The sequence below is a fragment of the Hemiscyllium ocellatum genome, chromosome 16 (genome assembly GCF_020745735.1).
Source record: "Hemiscyllium ocellatum isolate sHemOce1 chromosome 16, sHemOce1.pat.X.cur, whole genome shotgun sequence".
Taxonomy (NCBI): Eukaryota; Metazoa; Chordata; class Chondrichthyes; order Orectolobiformes; family Hemiscylliidae; genus Hemiscyllium; species Hemiscyllium ocellatum.
In genome coordinates, this window is record NC_083416.1 from 18975766 (window position 1) to 18998103 (window position 22338).

At 44.9% G+C, this 22338-nt stretch overlaps 1 protein-coding gene across 5 annotated transcripts in view; it reads right to left on the reverse strand.

Annotated features, from left to right (window-relative positions):
• grk6 (G protein-coupled receptor kinase 6) overlaps positions 1-22338 on the reverse strand; it is a 45974-nt gene that overhangs the window by 6429 nt on the left and 17207 nt on the right. For 3 of the 5 annotated variants that reach the window (XM_060837073.1, XM_060837074.1, XM_060837076.1), the window contains exons 3-11: positions 16169-16281; positions 7563-7640; positions 7262-7362; positions 6391-6483; positions 5865-5928; positions 5641-5781; positions 4886-5076; positions 4615-4652; positions 4217-4306 (exon numbers count right to left, since the gene is read on the reverse strand). In XM_060837073.1, the coding sequence (XP_060693056.1) occupies positions 4217-4306; positions 4615-4652; positions 4886-5076; positions 5641-5781; positions 5865-5928; positions 6391-6483; positions 7262-7362; positions 7563-7640; positions 16169-16281 (909 nt within the window). Of the gene's footprint in view, positions 1-4216; positions 4307-4614; positions 4653-4885; positions 5077-5640; positions 5782-5864; positions 5929-6390; positions 6484-7261; positions 7363-7562; positions 7641-8119; positions 8201-16168; positions 16282-17327; positions 17382-22338 lie in introns of those variants that run through there. The other 2 variants (XM_060837077.1, XM_060837078.1) reach the window with 2 other exon arrangements.

Genomic DNA, 22338 nt, shown 5'->3' on the forward strand with positions numbered 1-22338 from the left:
TATCAGAGAGTTTCTTGGATGTAGAGTAGATAAAGGGAGGCCAGTGGATGCGATATATTTAAACATTTCAAAAGGCATTTGATAAGATACCCCATGAATGGCTGTTAGACAAGAGCTGGTCTGATGGAAAGTTAGGCAGTGGGAATAAACAGCTGTTTTTAAGTTGTAAATGGTGTGCGCCGGGCCCTTAGCTATTTACAGTTGGTATTTATATTGTAGATGAAGGCACTGCGTAAAATATTTCTGACAAGACAAGGCTAAGTCAGAATGAAAACAATGAGGAAGATACAAGAAAGCATATTAGCAGAGTTTCCTACTTTCACTGTTCCTGATACACGTCAATGATCTAGGCCTCCGTGTATAGGTATAATGTTAACATCAGGAGATATCAAAAAGCTGGAAATGAGGAGGATAGCTATAATTGTTAAAAAGGACATGGACAGGCTGGTAAAGTGGGTGAACTGGTGACAGAGAGTAGTAGAGGTGATTCATTTTGTTGGAAGAATCGAGAGATAGCATAAAGGAATAGGTACAACTCCGAAATAGGGTGCAAGAGCAAAGGGACCCGAGTGGGTTTGGGTTTGAATCATTAAAAGTACCATGGTAGATTGAAGGAACTTTTATATTCCATTCACAAAGAAGAAAAGAACAAAGAAAGTTTACAGCCCAGGAACAGGCCCTTTGGCCCTCCAAGCCTGAGCCGATCCAAACCTACTGTCTAAACCTGTCGCCCAATTCCTAAGGATCTGTATCCCTCTGCTCCCCACCTATTCGTGCATCTGTCCAGACGCATCTTAAATGAATGTATTGTACCTGTCTCTACCACCTCTGCTGGCAACGCATTCTAGGCACCTACCACCCTCTATTATGTACTTGCCACGTGTATCCCCCTTAAACTTTTCATTCTCACCTTGAAAGCGTGACCTCTCGTTATTGAACCCCTGTGAAAAAGCTTATCTCTATCTACCCTGTCTATACCCTTCATGATTTTGTGAACCTCAATCAGGTACCCTCTCAATCTCCTTTTTTCTAATGAAAACAAACCTAATCTACTCAACTTCTCTTCATAGCTAGCACCTTCCATACCAGGCAACATCCCTGTACACCTTCTCTGCACCCTCGCCAAAGTGTCCACATCCTTTTGGTAATGTGGCGACCAGAACTGTACACCGTATTCTAAATGTGGCCGAACCAACGTTGTGCACAACTTTAACATGACCTGCCAGCTCTAGAATTAGTCTTGCCTAAACTTCACATTTGTCTGGATTGAACTCCATCTGCCACTTCTCCGCCCAACGTCCTAATCTATCTATATCCTCCTGTATTCTTTGACAGTCCCTTATGCTTTCTGCTACTCCACCAATCTTCGTGTCATCTGCAAACTTGCTGATCATACCAACAGTGCCCTTTTCCAGATCATTTATGTATATTACAAACAACAGTGCCCCAATCCTGGAACTCCACTGGTCACCTTTCTCCATTGAGAAACTCCCTTCAACTCTGTATCCTGTTGCTCAACCAGTTCTTTATCCACCTAGCTAGAACACCCTACACACTTTCTCTATTAGTTTACCATGGGGAACCTTAAACGCCTTACTAAAGTCCATGTATATGACTGCAACAGCCCTGCCTTCATCTATCAACTTGGTCACTTCCTCAAAGAACTCGACGAAGTTGGTAAGGCACGATCTCCCCAACATAAAACCCACGTTGCTTATCACTTGATAGGCCCATTCTTTTCTAAGTATAAATTGATCCTATCCCTCAATAGGTTCTCCAGCAACTACCCCACCACTGACATCAGGCTCACTAGTCTGTCCTTACCCAGAATATCCCTACTACCTTTCTTGTACAGGGGGACAACTCTTCAGTCCTCCGGCATCTCACCTGTATTTAAGAATGCCACAAAGATATCTGTCAGTGCCCCAGCTATTTCCTCTCACCTCCTTCAGCAACCTGGGATAGATCCCATCCAGTCCTGGGGATTTGTCCACCATAATAACCTCTAGCCTACCCAACACATCTTCCCTACTTATATCAACGTGATCCAGACTAATCAAACTTCTATCTCTAACGGAATTCACCTTGCAATAAACCTCAACTTGCCTCATTGATCATCTCTTGTATGCAGGATGCTGGAGATCTAAAACTGCTGCCAGAACTGCTGAGCTTCTCCAGCAATTTCTGCTTTTGTTGCATATCAACTTTTATGATTCATTGCCAGGATACCCAGATCCATCTGTACGGTCAAGTACTGCAATCACTGTTTTATTAAAATACTACAATTCCATTCTTCCTGCCAAAGAGTGGACAAGTTTGCATTATTCCCAAATACAATCTACTGATTTTTGTACCCAGTGAATTCATCCAATTCCCTTCATGACTATGTCCTCCTCAAGTTTTTGTTTTAAATCTTTCAGTCCCTAGCAAATCTAAATTATACATTGGATGCCATTGTCCAAAATCACTGATCGACTGGCGAGCAGAGGTACTCTGCTCAGACCTCCAGCCTGAGAGCTGGGAATGCTTGTTGAACTGGGGACCATTGCGGATGGTCAGCGGCTTGTGAGCCCAGTTTGACCATGTGTGGAAGCCTCTGTCTTGATCAACTGCAGCCCAATTAAGGAAAGACTGTAATGCTTATCTTTCTAACTTTATTTCTCATTTTTAAAAAAATGTACTATGAATAACTGTAAATGATGCAACATTTTTTCCTTTATTCCTGTATTTTGCATCCAAGATCTCTACCTGGGCGCTTGTACCTCAGATGGTGCCATGTGAGCAATAATGTAAATATTTCACTGTAACCTTGCATTTCTGTACTTGAGTACATGTGACAATAAAGGACATTCTAATTCCATCGCTAATATTCAACCGTAACCCATTGTGGCACCAGCACTGATCCCAGTGTTATTTCACTCATTGGTGGAATGCAAACTGAAAATTACTTGTTTATTCTTTCTCTGCTTCCTTTGGCAGCACAGTGGCTCAGTGGTTAGCATTGCTGCCTCATAGCACCAGGGACCCGGATTTGATTACAACATCGGGCGACTGTCTGTGTGGAGTTTGCATGTTCTCCCAGTGTCTGTGTGGGTTTCCTCCGGGTACTCTGGTTTCCTCCCACAATCCAAAGACGCGCAGCTTAGGTGAATTTGCCATGCTAAATTGCCCATAATGATCAGGGATGTGTGGGCTAGTCAGGGGTAAATGTAGAGTAATAGGGTAGGGGAATGGGTCTGGAGGGTTACTTTTTGGAGCGTTGGTGTGGACTTGTTGGACTGAAGGACCTGTTTCCATACTGTAGGGATTCTATGATTCCTCTTTGCAATTCACACAAGAGCTCATGATGTGAAGGATAAAGTATTCGCACAAATATTATTTGGCTCAGTAAGTATTGGTGTGAAACCTTAGCATACACCATTTGGAAGTCCAGGTACACCACATCTACATGTTCCCCATTTTATTTATATAGCTTCCAAGGTTCCTTGTGCAATGTTCTAGTCAGTCCCACTAATGCCGTAGCACGACAAGTTTATTTCCTTCAAATGATTATAAAATCTCCCTTTAAAACCATTGTTTCTGCATCTCACAGGTCATTACCACTCAACTGCGATTCCACATGTCAGTAAGGAAGCATTAATAATGATGGAGGAGTGGCCCACAGTATCCTGGAGGAAACAATCGATGGGAATGCTGACGGTGGAGGGGAGGGAAAGATTCGTCTGGTGTTGGAACCTTGTTCGAGAAGGCAGAAATAGCAGAGGATGATCCTTTGGATGTGAAGGCTGAAGGGTTGGAAAGTGAGAATGAGGGGAACCCTATTATCCTTCTGGGAGGGAGGGAAGGAAGGGGTGATGGTAGAAGTGAGGGCTCTGTCAACCAGAGTGGAGGAGGGAATCAGGGGTAGCCCAGTGGAAAGTCACCAGAGTCTAATTCTTCCTGGATGAATGTAGGTGGTGATGCAGATAGATATATGAGTGCAGCGATGGTTCTAGAAGTGCTGCTGTTAATAGTTTCTGGGAATATTCTTCAAACACCAAGTTAGTCTCTCCCTTGGGATTTTGCAGTAATTTCCAATCACACTGACACAGCATTATCATGATCAGCAATACAGAGTGATCAGACTTGGAGCCAGATTAATGAGGACTGCACTCTCTCTCCTGCCAGCCGGCAGCACTGGCAAGGAACAAGTCTTCACCGTGTATACCATACTCACCCATATAGCCCACGGTGCCCACTCTGCCTTTGACTGTCTGTCCCTCTGGCACGTACACTGCCAGGCCCAAGTCCGATATCCGAATGTGACCTGTACACACAACACTTGCTTTAATATCATCCATTGCACATTCGGATACTATCAAACAAGGGAGTTCAACTTGATCTGTAGGCACAAGGTAAGGATGTGTCCCTGCAGTAGCAGCTGTCTCAGTTCCACAATCTCAGACAGCGAACCAGCAGCTTGAACGGCCATAGACAATTCTCCAATTTCCATAGTGATCTGGGTTGCTGGTCTCGACCCAACGCTGAGGTACACACTGTCTTGCCAGTTCCCCCTCCCCCAATCATTCCCAACCCGCTGCGCAGTGATATCCCGGTGCAGATTCGCTCACATACCGTGATCGTCCAGCAGCAGATTTTCTGGCTTCAAATCTCTGCAAAAGAAAGACCCATCAGTGGGGGTTGGTGGGGGAGGTGGTGGACAAGCAGAAGAACAGGAGGGGGAGTGGGCAGAGAGACAGATACATGGCACAGCATGATGGGTCACGGGATACGGCACTCGGCTGCATTCCCGTGATGGGATACAAGGTAGTGACAGAGAAACAACAGGGCAAGTGTCAAATGTTGTGGGAAAGGCTGGGACTGCTCAATGTGTCACTGTACTCACCTGTAAACCACTCTCTCTCTCTGCAGATGCTCAAGACCACAGCAGATCTGGGCCACGTAGAAGATGGCACGTTGCTCTGGAAAACCAGCCTCGCCCATGTGATAGATGTGAAACTTGAGATCTCCTCCGTTCATCAGGGTTAAGACCAGGCACAAAGCATCCTTTGTCTCATAGGCATAGGCCAGGCTCACCTGCAACAAAACAGGCCAAATCATAAAGAGGCAGACACCAAGTGGGCACACAGGCACAGGGTAGGTACACAGACACATGCATGGGCAAGTGTGATCACCATGAGCTCTTCCAGCCCCACAACTGTCCAAGATCACTACTCTCCTAACTGCAGTTCCTGAGCATCTCCATTTGAGGTTATGTCTTAAGTTCAAACGGAGTAAGCTAGGTGAGTCCTGTGATCCAAGATTGACAGCGAATTAGATTTGTCTGCAAGGGAAAGGAAACATTCTGAAGTCATGGGATGACCCAGTCCATTGGCAGCTGGTAGGACAAAAACAGGAGGGTAGAGACAGGAATGGCGTAGGTAGGGAAATAATGGAATTCAATGGGGAAAAAAGTGCCATTGTAGAGAAATTAAACTTCTCCTGTATATCTTCAGTTTAGGATAGCAAAATAATCATCATGTAGGAGAAAAGATGGCAGTCCAGCCAAAACGTGGGGATGGAGGCAGACTACAGATTTGGTGGGCCGGGGACTGTGGGGTTGCCTGTGGCTCTGATATTGAATCCATTTCAAGTACTTACTACAAACCTACTGTTCACTTTTTCCAAAATCTCTTTCTCATTTAAAGTCATGACCTCTCCTTTCCGCTTTTTGATTCGTTTCTTCTCCAGCTTTTTACAGGCGTACATTTTCCCTGTGGCTCGAACCTGGCAGGCACAGACCTCAGAGGGAGAAAGGCACAGATATCAAACAGGAGGTACAGGAGGGATCTCACTGACAGCAATCTGTCCAACTCAACACTTACCTCCCCAAAGCCTCCCTTTCCCAGCACCCGGTACTGGCGGAAGTTGTACTTGGTCACAGGTTGCCTGTTGAATAAGAGAGCGCCAAATTATACACCAGGGCAGCACAGTGGCTCAGTAGTTAGCACTGCTGCCTCACAGCACCAGGAATCCCGGTTCGATTCTAGCCTCGAGTGACTGTCTGTGTGGAGTTTGCACATTCTCCCAGTGTCTGTGTGGGTTTCCTCCAGGAGCTCCTGTTTCCTCCCACAGTCCAAAGATGTGTAGGTCAGGTGAATTGACCATGCTAAATTGTCGGGATTCTATGAATAGCAGGCTGAGCTTCCATGGAGAGCTGTTAATAACTATGTCCACCATTACAGCAATCCCCAAGGGAGATCGGATGACAGGGACAGGACTACTCAGAGACACAAGGCTCCCATCACTGTGACTCCTCAGATTCCATCGGAGAATACCTCAGCCCTATCCCCAGTCAAACACCCACATCAGTCTACGTGCTACCCCATCCTCCTGCAGGGCAGTACTCACCTCTCCAGGTATTTCCATTGGAGGAAGCGACTGAAGTACAAACTGTCCATATAATCAGAGAAAGGTGCAACACTTAGGAAATCGTGGACCAACCTGTCAGAGAAAAGTGAATAGAAGGACTGAAGATAGCAGTCAGTGAACATTGTCCACCCACGTTCCATACACAAACACCCCCTGCCCATGCTCCCCCCCCGACGGACACACATCTCATGGAGATCACATTTTCGCAGCTGCCATCGCCCAAGTGTGACTCTGTTGCAGTTCATCATTTTTGGAGGCCCTCATCCCTGCCTTTGTTTCCTCTAGGCCTGCCTATTCTAATGCTGCTGGTTGGACTCCTAGAATCTGCCCTCAACAACCCTGAGCCACCAAAACTCACTGTCCACATTCGAAGTATCAGCCCCAGTCCCATTCTCCTCTCACCCTTGTGATCACAGCCCCATGCTAGTCCATAGACAAGCAGCAACAGGATTTCAAAATCCTCATCATTGTTTCAAAATCCCTCCATAGCCTCACTGCCGCTCCTGTGATCTCTTCCAGCTTGACAACCACCCGAGATCGCTCCCCTCCTCTAACTGTAGCACCCGAGCATTTTAAATGCTCTGTCATTTCAGGATATGCCTCAAGTTCCGAGGGACTGAGCTCCAGAAAGCCCTCCCTACAGCCAGATGCCTCACTTACCCCCTCTATCAAGCTCAATATTATATAGTTGTTTTTCTCCTGTGGAACAGCTTGGGTCAATTCACAACACTACAGGTGCTAAGTTATTGCAATGCTGGGATTAATGAAACCTGCAATTGACTTGTGAACGTTGATCTAATTACTCAGAGAATCTAGGAGTTGAACCATAGCTTCCCTCCACGACACTCACTTCTGACAATCCTTGAAGAGCTCCTTGCAGGCTCCATTTTGCAGCTCTTGCAAACAATGACTCCTCATGTTGCTGGGTATCTCCGAAATATACTCGGGAGACTCAAGAGAAAATAAAAACACAAGGTCAGCATGCGTCAGAACTCAGTTCAACTCGTGCTTTTTTGCCCAAAAATGTAGGTGATTGTGGAGATGGACATCAACCTGGCTTAATCCCCTGACCATATAGAGTTCCAGGCACCACATCCCACCACACAGCCCGCGCCACCGGCATGGCAACATGAAGGGAGACACTGTAATACCTTGGGGTCGAGGAACTTGTCCACAAGGCACTGACCGCAATCTTTTCGCTTTTCATCTGGAGTCACCTCATAGTCAGCCTGGGAAGGAAGCATAAACAGACCATCAATGACATGAGAACAGCAGAGGTAGGAGCAGAATACCATTCAGACTGCTGGGCCTGCTTCTCTTTCACAGATGATCTTGGGTTTCAGCTGCCCTCACCACACTCCACATCCCTCCATTCTCTGAGGCACCAAACATAAAGGGCGGCACAGTGGTTAGCACTGCTGCCTCACAGTGCCAGAGACCCAGGTTCAAATCCCCCCTCGGGCAACTGCCTGTGTGGAGTTTGCACATTCTCCCTGTGTTTGCGTGGGTTTCCTCCGGGTGCTCCAGTTTCCACTCTCAGTCTAAAGATGTGCCGGTTAGGTGAATTGGCCATGCTAAATTGCCCGTAGTGTTAGGTGAAGGGGTAAATGTAGAGGAATGGGTCTGGGTGGGTTGCTCTTCAGAGGGTCGGTGTGAGCTTGTTGGGCCAAAGGGCCGGTTTCCACAATAAGTATTCTAATCTATCAACCTCAGTTGTAAACACTTTCAGCGATGTAGACTCCACAGCTCCCCCAGGTGGAGAATGCCAGAATGTCTCAATCCATTGGGCAAGGAAATTTCTCCTCCTCAGTCCGAAGTGATCGGCCCCTTCCCTGAGACAGGATCTCCATGTTCTCGATTGCCCATCCCGGGGGAAATGGTGTCTCTCAGCAGCGACCCCATCAAATCTCTCCAGAACCTTCAGTGCTTCAATCTGACCATCTCTCATTCTTGAATCAAGAATACTGACTCAATTTACCGTGTCAGATTCTTTGAGCATGACGAAAGTCCTAAGTCCACATCACCTAGAACAGAAATCAAACTCATGCTGTTGGCTTTGTTCTGAAATACAGAAGTGTCATCAAGTCAACTGCAATAACCAGTCTCCTTTAGACAGAGACTAGAAGAATCCGCCAGGTAGTGAACTGGAAATCAAACCCCACTATTCTCAGCCTCATCCCAATTGTGACATTATTTAGTCAAACTATCCAAAATCCCCAATTTACTGGACTGACAAACTCAAGTCCTCATTGGGTTTCTGCACTTAAGAAAATAAAACAGTTTAATATGAATTCTCACTGGCCTACAGCAATTCTCTCAGAGCCTACAGCTCTGTAAAGTAAACTTTATCCTTTCACAAATAGACTGACACAAAGGCAGAGATGAATATCAAGGGAGGGTGGAAATATGGAAACAGCGGGATGGCACCAGTATGGAGACTGGAGTCAGTGAGCTATTTGTTTCAGTTCCTCCAATTCCTTTCAGTACACCAACACTTTCATCCATGGATTGCGAATTTGCCCTCTGACTGTCTGAAGAGGATTTAACCCTCCTTCAGTAGGATTTGCAGAGCGATAGCAGGCAAGTGGGCAGGAGCAAGCAGGAGAGCACAGGCTGAGAAAGACATGGACAGACTGACCGACAGATTTTAAAAACAAATGCTCTCCCTTTTCAAGCTCATTGCTCACTTCCACACTAGCCTGACAAAAGCCATGGTTATCTGGTCAGGAACAAATTAAACACTGCTGGAAAATAATCCTCCCTCTAGCTCAGAACTATTGGCTCCATAGTGTCTGCTTTCTGCTCTCACTGCTCCAAGAAAAGGCAACATGGTCTCCAACTCTCCATGCACTCCAATCAAGATGATATTTTTAAACACTGCAGCTCTCTCGACACACAGCCTCCTCAATTTAAAGCAATATCGATCTTTATCAATCCTGAGTCCAAGCATGAAGTAAATAAAAAGCTCCTGAAAAAAATCAAATGAAATGAGAAGGGGTAAGCCTCATCGGTTAACTCACAATCAGTAAAGTGCTGTAAGGCATCAAGTGGTATCAGGCCAGACTTGCTCAGCAATGCCCAGTGTGGATTCCACAAGGCCATTCAGCTCCTGATTCATTACAGCCTTGGGTCAAACATGGACAAAAGAAAAGCTGAACTCCACAGTATCACTCTTGAATTCCCCCACTATCAACATCCTAGGGGTCAGACTGGTCAGAGGCAAATGGATTCCAATCCAGATAAAAGTGATGCATCTGTGCAGGACAAACATTAGATTAGATTAGATTACTTACAGTGTGGAAACAGGCCCTTCGGCCCAACAAGTCCACACCGACCCGCCAACGCGCAACCTTCCCAGAACCATTCCCCTACATTTACCCCTTCACCTAACATTACAGGCAATTTCGCATGGCCAATTCACCTGACCCGCACATTTTTTGGATTGTGGAGGAAACCCACGCAGACACGGGGAGAATGTGCAAACTCCACGCAGAGGTGGGAACGGAACCTGGGTCTCTGGCGCTGTGAGGCAGCAGCGCTGACCATTGAGCCACCATGATCAATGATGGGATCCTGGGAAGCACTGACAATCAGAAGGACCTTGGCAATCACATACATTGAAGAGTATAGATAAGATAGACAGGAAGAAACTTTTCCCCTTATTGGAGGCACCAATGACCAGGGTGGGGGGGGATAGATTTGAAGTAAGTTGTTGTGGTTCTGTTCGCCGAGCTGGGAATTTATGTTGCAGAGGTTCCGTCCCCTGTCTAGGTGGCATCCTCAGTACTTGGGAACCTCCTGTGAAGTGCTTCTGTGATCTTTCCTCTGGCATTTATAGTGGTTTGTCGCTGCCACTTCTGGTTGTCTGTTCCAGCTGTCCGCTGCAGTGGCTGGTACGTTGGGTCCAGGTCAATGTGCTTGTTGATTGAATCAGTGGATGAGTGCCATGCCTCTAAGAATTCCCTGGCTGTTCTGTGTTTGGCTTGTCCTATAATAGTAGCATTGTCCCAGTCAAACTCATGTTGCTTGTCATCTGCATGTGTGGCTACTAAGGATAGCTGGTCATCTGCAACACAAATTCCCAGCTTGGCGAACAGAACCACAACAACGAGCACCCGAGCTACAAATCTTCGCACAAATTTGAAGTAAGTGGCAGAAGGTTTAGATAAAGAGAGAAAAGAAACATTTTCACCAGAGGCCGCAATCCTCATAACAGTTTTAGAAGATTTTGAACTATAGGGAGAGGCTGAATAGGCAGGGGCTGTGTTCCCTGGAGGCTGAGGGTTTATAAAGTTATGAGGGGCATGGATAGGGTAACTAGACAAAGTCTTTTCCCTGGGGTGGAGGAGCCCAGAACTAGAGGGCATAGATTTAAAATGGGAGGGGAAAGATTTAAAGGGCATCTTAAGGGGCAACGTTTTCATGCAGAGGGTAGTACGTATATGGAATGAGCTGCCAGAGGAAGTAGTGGAGGCTGGTACAATTGCAACATTTAAAAGGCATCTGGATTGGTATATGAATAGGAAGGGTTTAGAGGAATATGGGCCAAGAGCTGGCAAATGGGACTAGATTTAGGTTAGGATATATGGTCAGCATGGACGAGTTGGACCAAAGAGTCTGTTTCCATGCTGTACATCTCTATGACTCAGTATTTAGATTTGGAGATGCCGGTGTTGGACTGGGGTGTACAAAAGTTAAAAATCACACAACACCAGGTTATAGTCGGACAGGTTTAACTGGAAGCACACTAGCTTTCGGAGCGACGGTCCTTCATCAGGTGATTGTCCTGATCACCTGATGAAGGAGCGTCGCTCCGAAGCTAGTGTGCTTCCAATTAAACCTGTTGGACTATAACCTGGTGTTGTGTGATTTTTAACTCCGTATTTAGATGCACTCATGCGATGTCAAGACAGACAAAGTTATGAGGCAAGTGCTGGAAAAAGGGATTAGAAAGGATATTGACAGCATGGATGTGATCGACCAAAAGGCCTTTTTCTCAGCTTTAGATCTTTATAACCAGAAATTTAACTGGACTAGCCATTTAAATACATTGGCTACATCAACAGGTTAGAGGTTGGGGATTCCTTAGGGAGTAATTCCTCCCCTGACTCCCCAAAGCCTGTCCACCATCTAGAAGATGCAAATGATGCCATAATCCCCACTTGCCTGGAAGGATGCAGCTCCAACACCCAGGAAGTTTGACACCACCTAGGACAAAGTAACCCGCTTGACTGACACTGCATCAACCACTTCAGCATCCCTTCCCTACGCCACCAACACTCAGAAGCAGCAGTATGTACTATCTACAAAAAAAACCCCACATATTTGGACTATGCTCCAGTCCTATTCTGGACCTCACTCACAACTCTTTCTGCTTCCCTGTCATCTGGAATTCAAAAGGTTTAATGATCTGGATTCCAATTTCCACCCCGCCCTCACTTTCACTTAATCCATCTTGGATTTCTCCCTTCCCTTCCTTGACATGGTTTCCATTTCTGGGGCTAGGCTGACCATCAATATCCACTAGAAACCCACTGACTCCAGAGTTACCTGGATTATACATCCTCACATCCTGTAAAGACCCTGCGTCATTCTCCCAGTTCCTCTGTCTCTATTGCATCTGTACCGATGATGCCAACTTTGACAAAAGAATGTCCGAACTGTCCACCTTCTTCCTCACCCGAGGATTCCACAGCACTGTTGTCGACAAGTTCCTTGACTGGGTCCAACTCATTTCTTGCACTCTGGCCCTCACCTGCACTCTTCCCTTCCATGACAGCGATAGGGTCCCCCTTGTCCTTATCTACCATCCCAACAGCATCCACATCCACAGGGTCATTAGCCACCACCTCCAGTGAGATGCCACAAAACACATATTCCCTTCCCTTGTCAGTCTTCCTCCGGGACACCCTGTACCACCCTTCCTTCATTCCCAACACTCCTCACAGCACCTTCCCTTGCAATCATAGAAGGTGTAACACCTGTCTGTTTACTTCCTCACTCCACAGTATCCAATGGCCTAGGTGAAGTGACACTTTACCTGCACTAATCTAGTCTAGTGCATTTACTGTTCACAACGTGGTCTCTCCTACATCAGGGAAACAAAGTGGAGACTGGGTAGCCGCTTTGCAGAATCCCTACGTTTTGTTTGCAAAACAAAAAGAGACCCTGAGCTTCCAGTTGCTTATCAGTTCAACACACCATCCTGTTCCCTGGTCAACATTGGTCTGGGGCTTGCTGCAGCGTTCCAGCGAAATTCAGTGCAAGCTGAAAGAACACCTCATTTTCCACCTGGGGAACTCAACAGCCCTTTGGGCTCAATATCGAGTTCAACAACTTTAGGGCTTGAGCTTTCCCATGTCCTAAAGCCAAACACCAGGCCTTATTATCAGTGTGCGACTACATACCATCCATTGTTAGCCATGAATAGTTCTTAAATAGCTATTCATCCTCCTAGCCAGATTGTTATGCACTCCTTTGTCTGTCCAACTGCTCTTCTCTCTCCACCTATCGCTTATTCCCGCCCATCCTTCTGCATATAAACCAATGTTTTCTAAGCTATCAGTTCGAAGGAAGGATCAGTTAACCCAAAATGTTAATTATTTCTCTCTTCAGATGCTGCCAGACCTGCTGAGCTTTTCCAGCAATTTCTATACTACCAACAAAATGCACTGCAGAAAGATCTTCCAAATCATGGCCACTTCCATCTTGAAGGACAAGGGCAGCACAAACATGGGAACACCACTCCTGCATGTTCACTTAGAAGATCTCCTCCAAACCCCTCCCCATCCTAATTTGGAATTGTGGCACCGTTCCTTCAGTGTCACTGGATCAAAATCCTGAAATTCTCCCCCTTGGGTCTTGGCTACGGACCAGAGGATAAAGCAAATTGAGCCATGGTCTTTGAACAAAGATAAAAGAAACATCAATATGCAAAGTGAAGACAGCAATACAATCTGTAATAAAGCCACAACTTACTGTCTAATACTCATTTATCTTTGGCTAATTCTGTGTAAGTGACAACTTATGGTTGCAAGCCCCATATCAGAATATCATATCAGTCAAGACAGAACCCTTTGATTGTGCACTAACTCCAAAAACATTAAATTATCCAGCTGATCATTAAACTCTACAATAATTGCAGTGCTTCACTTGAAGGCCTTGCCTCAGAACTTCCTTAAAAGCCACCTTCTCAAAAGACTGCTGCAGCAACCAGTCACTTTCTGGTACAAAGAGAACAAAAGAACAAACCAGCATAGGAACAGGCCCTTCAGCCCTCTGAGTCTGTACTGACGCATTTTGTCCTTCCACACTAAAACAGTCTTCAATTATCCCTCTAGTATTGCTCTGGTGCCATCCTATTAATGTATTTGTCCAGGTGTTTCTTGAATGCTGCCATCGTGTCTGCTTCTGCCACCATCTCTGGCAGCAATCAGGCACTTGCTTCACACATCTTTTTTAAACCTTCCTCTCTGCACCTTGAACCTGTGTCCCCTACTAACTGACCCCTTCACCCTGGGAAAAAGCCTCATACTTTGAACTCTATCCATTCCACTGACAATCTTACAAACTTCTCTCAAGTCACCCCTCAACCTTCAGCATTCCATTGAAAACAAACCCAGTCTATCCAACCTTTCTTTATAGCTAAAATCCCCTATATTAGGCAACATCGTGGTAAACCTTTTCTATACCCTCTCCAAAGCATCCACATCCTCCTGATAGCATGGTGACCAGAACGCATTTTCTTTTTTACTTTCTTTTCCCAGAACAGCATTTTCATGGATTCTGGAAACTGCACTCAAGCACGTACCCTTGGATACAATTCCAGCTTTTTCCCTAGACAACTGGTTTCTGTGAGCTCCAATCCTGCTTAGCCACACGAAGCAAATAATACCGGTGGGCTTATTTCACCTCTACTTTCCCTTGTACTGAATTATTAATTGCTCCTAAGCTTCTTTGAGCCTTAAAAGTATCCCAGGCTTTTCCCGAGAGCTAACTCCAACCTTTAAGTGTTACTGTTTCACAAGCATCTCCAATTCCTCTCTGCCAGAGTAGCATCCTGTCCAGGAAGGAACCTTCTCACTCTAGCCCCAAGTACCTGACTGACTGGCAGTTCAAAGGTAGGAGCTACCTGCTTCCACATCCTCCAACTGACTGACTGACCAAAACTAACTTACCCTTACATTGCTGTTAAATGAACTTTGAACCGATATGGGTGAAAGCCTTACAACAAATCCTGTCCTTAGCCTTTGGCAGGATTAAGTAATGGTGGGTTGATTAATTGGAACACTAAACATTTCCTGAATATTACAATTCTCCAGCTAGCTTCCTCTCTATTTGCCAGCTCTGATAATACAACCGAAATGGATATTTTAAAAAAAAGGATTTCATCATTATCTACAAAAGGGACTGCAGCTGTTCATTAGTACCTTCTCAAATGCAATTAAGGTCAGATAACCCAGTCACTGAAATTTTCATACGCCATGAATAGATTGAATTTTTAAAAAAAAATATGAGCAGAGGCTGTAGTTTCGATAGATTAGACGATTAAATCAAGGTATAAAATTGTCTCAGAAAATAGTGAGAAGCAGAAGCCTTTATGATGTGAAAATCAGCTTTATTGCACAGTTGGATCGAGAGAAAGGCGAATAATATTACAAGTAAACTTGGATTCTAAAGTTAAGGTCCATGGAATTTTGATTTTCAGGTATTTAAAGAAAACTTATTACAAAAAGGAACAGACTTTTTTTTGAAAAGATAGCAAGTCAAAATGGCTTTTTCACGTTATCACCTAATTTAATCATACCACATAACGTGAGAAAACGGGTACAGGTTACACTCTGAAGTTGTGGACTTCAATATTGTAAAGTGCCCAAGCAGAAAACGAGGTGCCTTTCTTCAATCAGGACTCCAGAACCGTTTCTACAAAGCATTTCCTGATACAATGACGTTGTTGAGTTGGGAGAGATTAACTTAATACATCAAGTGATTCCTTTTTGTTCGCAAACCAAACAGCAACTTGACTTTTACTCGAAATCTCTTTTCTGTTTTAAAAAAGTAGCTTGTCTTTTGATTTACAAAACAGTGGATTGAATTATCTACTTCTGAACATGCCCAGGTCTGAATGTGTCAAGACAGGCCAAGTGCAGGCTGCAAGAGAGAAAACAGAGGGGAGGACTGGAACGGGAATCACAGAATCCCGACAGTGCAGAAACAAGGTATTCAGCCCAACAAGTCCACACTGACCCTCCGAAGAGTATCTCACCCAGACCCATTCCCCTACTCTATTACTCTACATTTCCCCTAACTGACACACCTAACCCACATATTTCTGGACACTGTGGACAATTCAGCGTGGCCAATTCACCTAACCTGCATAGGTTTGGACTGTGGGAGGAAACTGGGCTCCTGGAGGAAACCCAGGCAGACACAGGGAGAACATACAGACTTTACATAGACAATTACCCAAGGCTGGAATTGAACCGGGTCCCTGGGACTGTTAGGCAGCAGTGCTAACCACTGAACCATCGTGCTGCCATACTTGGCACTGGGGCCAACAGCATTTCTCAGGCAGTGCACAAACTCCTCAGCCTGCTCCATCACAATGTGATACAACAGTCACGTGGGTCTGAATATTGCAAGGAGCTAGCTCTATCCACAAGAGTCAGGAACAGAGAGAAAAATAAAAGCGCTGGCAGCACACGATGGGACAGAGTCATAGGTTCAAACAACTACGGGGTCCAGCACAGACACTTACCATGGCATCCAGAAACTGCACACAGTGACACAGCTCCGGCCGGGTCTCACAGAACTGGCGGAACAGTAACCTCCCAATGGGCTGCTCATCACAAAGACTCTTGTAGTCCTTCACTAGAAAAAGAAGCAATGCATTCAAGCTTAGATCAGTTTCGCTCAACTCGACAAACAAATCTACAATTCACCAGTGAATACATTACACGAGTTCACTAACCAGGACAATGTACCTGCTTAAATAAACCAGCCAAAAAAAAAAACAACAGTTCAACTACACAAATATGATCAAATCTTACCCAAAGACACCACACCCCAGACACAGAACCTGATGGGGAATCTCACTCTCCACTGAGAAACGATGTTTATTTTCTTTTATTTGTTCGTGAAATATGGTGTCATTTGCTGTCCATTCCTAGTTACCCTTGAGAAGGTAGCAGTGATTTACCTTCATGGTCCACAATGCTAACAGGAAGGCAGCTTCAAGATTTTGACTCTTCGACAGTGATGAAATAGCAGTACTTTTCCAGGTCTGATCTTGGAAGGGAACTTGCACATAGTGATGTCCCCATATATCTGCACCCCTTGTCTTTTCAGATGGAAGTGATCGTGGGTATGGAATGTACAGGATAGGAACATTGTATAGATCGCACATGTAGCTGCTACTGAGCGTGGGTGGAGGGGGTGGATGTTAGGGTGTCAATTGGAGTGGGCTGTGGGGTCTCAGTTTGAATCATAGCATAAGATCAGGCCATTTGGTCCATTGAAAGAGCATCCACTCCAGCCTATCCCTGTAAATCTTCAAAGCCCATGGCTAACCTACACATCTCTAGACACTGTGGACAATTTGGCATGGCCAATCCACCTAACCTGCACATCTTTGGACTCTGAGAAGAAGCTGGAACATTCAGGAAACCCACACAGGCACAGGGAGAATGTGCAAACTCCACATAGACAGCTGCCTGAGGCTGGAATCGAACCAGAGTCCCTGGCAGTATAAGGCAGCAGTGCTAAGCACTGAGCTCCCTGTTTTGACAGTCAGATGTACAGCATGGAAACAGACCCTTCGGTCCAACCCGTCCATGACGACCAGATATCCTAACCCAATCTAGTCCCACCTCCCAACACCCAGCCCATATCCCTCCAAACCCTTCGTATTCACATACCCATCCAAATGCTTTTTAAATGTTGCAATCGTATCAGCCTCCACCATTTCCTCTGACAACTCATTCCATACACAAACCACTCCCCACCCCACCACCCCCCCCAATGTGAAAAAGTTGCCCCTTAGGTCTCATATCTTTCCCCTCTCACTCTAAACCTATGCCCTCTAGTCCTGGACTCTCCAACCCCAGGGAAAAAGACTGTCTATTTATCCTATCCATGCCCCATCCAGGGAAAAAAAAGCCCCAGCCTGTTCAGCCTCTCCCTAGAGCTCAAATCCTCCAACCCTGGCAACATCCTTGTAAGTCTTTTCTGAACCCTTTCAAGTTTCACAACATCTTTCCGATAGGAAGGAGACTAGAATTGCACGCAATATTCCAACAGTGGCCTAACCAATGTCCTGTACAGCTGCAACATGACCTCCCTACTCCTGTACTCAATACTCTGACCAATAAAAGGAAAGCATACCAAATGCCACCTTCACTATCCTATCTACACGCGACTCCACTTTCAAGGAGCTATGAACCTACCCTCCAAGATCTTTGTTCAGCAACACACCCTAGGACCTTACCATTAAGTGTGTAAGTCCTGCTAAGCTTGACTTTCCCAAAATGCAGCTCCTCGCATTTATCTGAATTAAACTCCATCTGCCACTTCTCAGCCCATTGGCCCATCTGGTCAAGATCCTGTTGTAATCTGAGGTAACCCTCTTCCTGATGAAGGGCTTATGCTCGAAACGTCGAATTCTCTATTCCTGAGATGCTGCCTGGCCTGCTGTGCTTTGACCAGCAACACATTTTCAGCTAACCCTCTTCGCTGTCCGCTACACCTCCAATTTTGGTGTCATCTGCAAACTTAATAACTGTACCTCTTATGCTCACATCCAAATCATTTATGTAAACGACAAAAAGTAGAGGACCTAGCACCAATCATTTTGGCACTCCACTGGTCACAGGTCTCCAGTCTGAAAAACAACCCTCCACCACCACCCTGTCTTCTATCTTTGAGCCGACTGTATATCCAAATGGCTAGTTCTCCCTGTATTCCGTGTGATCTAACCTTGCTCACAAGTCTCCCATGGGGAACCTTATCGAACGCCTTACTGAAGTCCACATAGATCACATCTACTACTCTGCCCTCATCAATCCTCTTTGTTACATTGAAACTATGAGATCAGAACACGCAGAAGTAGACTGGTTAAATCTGCTCCGCCATTGAACAGAATGGGTCATTAGATAATAATCCTCAACTCCACTTTTCTGCTATTTTCACACAATAGCCAATTCCTTGATTAAAAATCTGTCTATCTCAGCATTGAATATACTTAATGAACCAGCCTCAACAGGCCTCAGTGGTAAATAATTCCACAGATTTACTACCCTCTGAGAAGCAATTCCTCCTTATCAGTCTTAAATGGGTCACACCTTATTCTGAGATTAAACCCTCTGGTCCTAGATTCTCTCACAAAGGGTCATAACATTTATACATTTACCTGGGCAAGTCCCCCAAGGATCTGGTATGTTTCAACAAGGTTGCCTCTCATTCTTCAAAACTCCATGAATCCAAGTTCAGTTTACCCTCTCCTCATGAAACAGTGTTTCAATGCCCTGTATCAGTCCAGGGAACCTACTCTGGGCTGACAACATATGGACGCTTTAGAATGTCATTATATTTTTCCTTATGTAAGATCATCAAAACTATTCTAGGTATAGTCTGACAAGTGCCTTGTCCTGTTTTAGCCTTGTATAGTTTATGCTATTTTATTTTCATACTCCATTCCCTTTGTCCCCATCACTTGCCTTTCCATCTGGGTTTTTTTCTGCATCATTCACAAACCTGGTAGTGGCATGTTCGCTTCCTCGTCCAAGTCATTATAATAAATGTGGTAAATAGCTGTCACACAGATTCCTTTGCCACTCCACTGGCTAATCTGGACAAGGCCTTCTTATCTCAACCCTCTCTATCGGTTAGCTAATCCCATATCCATGCTCATATACTGTTTCCAATACTGTAGGCTCTTATCTTAAGCTGAATTCACCTGAATAAGGGTGTTCCTTTGGCAGATTTCTGATCCTTTGGGATATTTCCAGTGCATCTACCAACTTTGTAGCCACTTCCTTCAGTATGATAGAGGACTTTTTTTTTAAAATATAGCCTTATTAGTTTCTCTAGACCTTTCCTTTGAGTAATATTTTTTGTTATGCCCTCCCAACTTTTGGAAACTGATGTTAAATCATTATTCAATTCTTACGATTTTTAAGACTTTAAGATCATTGGAGCAGAAATTAGACCATTTGGCCCATTGAGTCTGCTCCACCATTTGATCACAGCTGAGTTTTCTCAACCCCTGCTTTCTCCCTGTAACCTTCAATCCCCTTGGCAGGCAAAAAAATTATCTCTGACTTAAGTGTTATGAAGATGTGGGTGTACTGTATCTTTAAGACAGTTAAAGGCTAGCAGAAGTAACTGACAGCACCAAGTGTTCTGAACAAGACACAATGCAACCTTTGGCCCAGCAGCTAGAGTAGTTAGTTGCCAGGAGATAAAAACAAATATAGATTACTTACAGTGTGGAAACAGGTCCTTCGGCCCAACAAGTCCACACCGACCCGCCGAAGCGCTACCCACCCATACCCCTACATTTACCCCTTACCTAACACTACAGGCAATTTAGCATGGCCAATTCACCTGACCCGCACATCTTTGGACTGTGGGAGGAAACCGGAGCACCCGGAGGAAACCCACGCAGACACGGGGAGAACGTGCAAACTCCACACAGTCAGTCGCCTGAGTCGGGAATTGAACCCAGGTCTCAGGCGCTGTGAGGCAGCAGTGCTAACCACTGTGCCACCGTGCCGCCCACTGACTAAATGGGCCAATCAGTTTAAATTATACCCCCCCCCAAAGAAAAAAAGACTCCAATCAAGTTTGATTCAGTATATTGACAATATTAAAAAGCCAATTACACAATCTGATGCTTTGATGGTTGAAGACTGGGGAAAATTGAACAGCTGAGGAGATCTGCCAAAAGACTAACAGATGTAGGCTGCCACTAAGAACTCAGAGGTACCTGGCTGGAGAAGGAGTTTGCACAGAAAAAAAAAGATTGACACTGAACTAGAGAGAAAATCTACAGAGGAAGATACCAAGAGAAGATTCAACAGCTGGCTCATTCTGAAATTTGAATTTTTTGGTAAATCTTAATCTAAGGTTTTATCAGACTAGCATTATAGAGGGAAAGGTAAAAGATAGGTTTAGATAAACAAGTTGTAAATAGGTGTTAGTTAATTAGACTTTTAAAAATTAAAGTTGTTAATTTCTACTCTAAATAGTGACTTTTGGGATAGTTATTTGCCCCTCGAATTTTAACAGATGACAGCATGGGTTAAACCCGTTTTGCAGGTTTAAATTAGTGGGTGGGTAGGGTTTACCAAATGTTGCAACATATACATATACTCAATTCTTCCATTTCCTGACTCCCCATTATCTTCAATCTCCAAAGGGCCTGTTTTCACTTTGGCCTCTCAGAACCATAAATGATACAGAAGAGGCGCTACAGCCCACCAAAAAAAAAATACAACCTACACTAATCCCACTTTCTTGCACTGGACCTGTAGTTTTGAAGGTTATGAACTTCCAGTACTCATCCAAGTTAATTTTTTAAAAACGGTTCAGGTTTCCCATCTCATCTCCCTCTCAGCCAGTGCATTCCAGAGACCCCCTCCCCCCCCCAATCCTCTGGGTGAAGAAAACATTTTCTTCAAATCCTTCCAGACATCCTGCCTTTCAACTCAAAAGTGTGCCTCTTGTTCTTGACTCTTCCACCAAGGGCAACAACTGCTTTCTGTCCATGACCCTCATAACATCGTACACGTCGCTCAGGCTCCCCCGATCCCAAAACATCTCAAATCATCTCTGCTCAAAGAAAACAACCCAAGCTTATTCGGCCTTTCTTCATAGTGGAAATGCTCCATCCCAGGGAATATCCTGGTAATCTCCTCTCAGCACCCTCACCAATGCAATCACATTCTTTCTGTAGCATGGCTACCAGAATAGCACACAGTACTCCAACTATGGTCTAACCATAGTCCCATACAGCTCGAACAAAACCTCATTGCTCTATAATCTGTGCCCCAGCTGATAAAGGCAAGCACCCCATATACCTTAATTACCCTTTCCTGCCACTTTCAGGGTTCTGTGGACTAGCATTCCAAAAACACTCTGACCTTCATAGTGTCCTACCATTCATCAAACACTCCTTTGACCCGTTACTTCTCTCTCCTATTTATATATTTAAAGAGACTTGCTCTACTCAAACTATGATTTATTAAGTTTGACTTGATTAATAACACCAGCATTTTTTCAAATGGTTGATAAGAGTTTAAACTGGTCTGTATTCCCGGAATTCTCTTTCCTTCCTCTCTGGAAAAACAGCTAGTGCCAACTTCAAATCGGAAGGGACTCTTCTCAAAACCCTGGAATTCTGAAACGCAGAGCTGAATAGATAGGGGAAATCAACTGGCCTTTTTTTTGGGGGAGATGTTTAATGGTGAATTGGGTAACAGATCATGGGTTTTCCCCATCATGCATGTAAGAGTAGTGTTACCTTTCCTCCCCTTCTCCCCATGAGAGGTTTCTCAGAGGGAGGCACCGCTGAGAGGGGTGGAGAAGGTGGGGGCCCTGAGATGTACACCTAGCACCGCTGAGAGGGGTGGAGAAGATGAGGGCCCCGAGACAAGCAGTTGGCATCGCTGAAAGGAGTTGGTAGATTAGGGCTCCAAAGCAAGCTGGCAGGAAGTGAACTAAATTCATCAGAGCTGTTTGAATTCATTTGTCCTCAACTTCAGAGTAAGTGTCCAGCTGTATTTGGGGAGTCTCTGCAAGTTGTTGGGAAAGTGAAAATAATCAAGTAAAACTCCAATAATAGTTGTGGGTGATTTTAAACTACATATTAATTGGGCAAGTCAGATCAGTAACAGAGACCTCAATGAGGAGGCCAGATAATAATTGAGA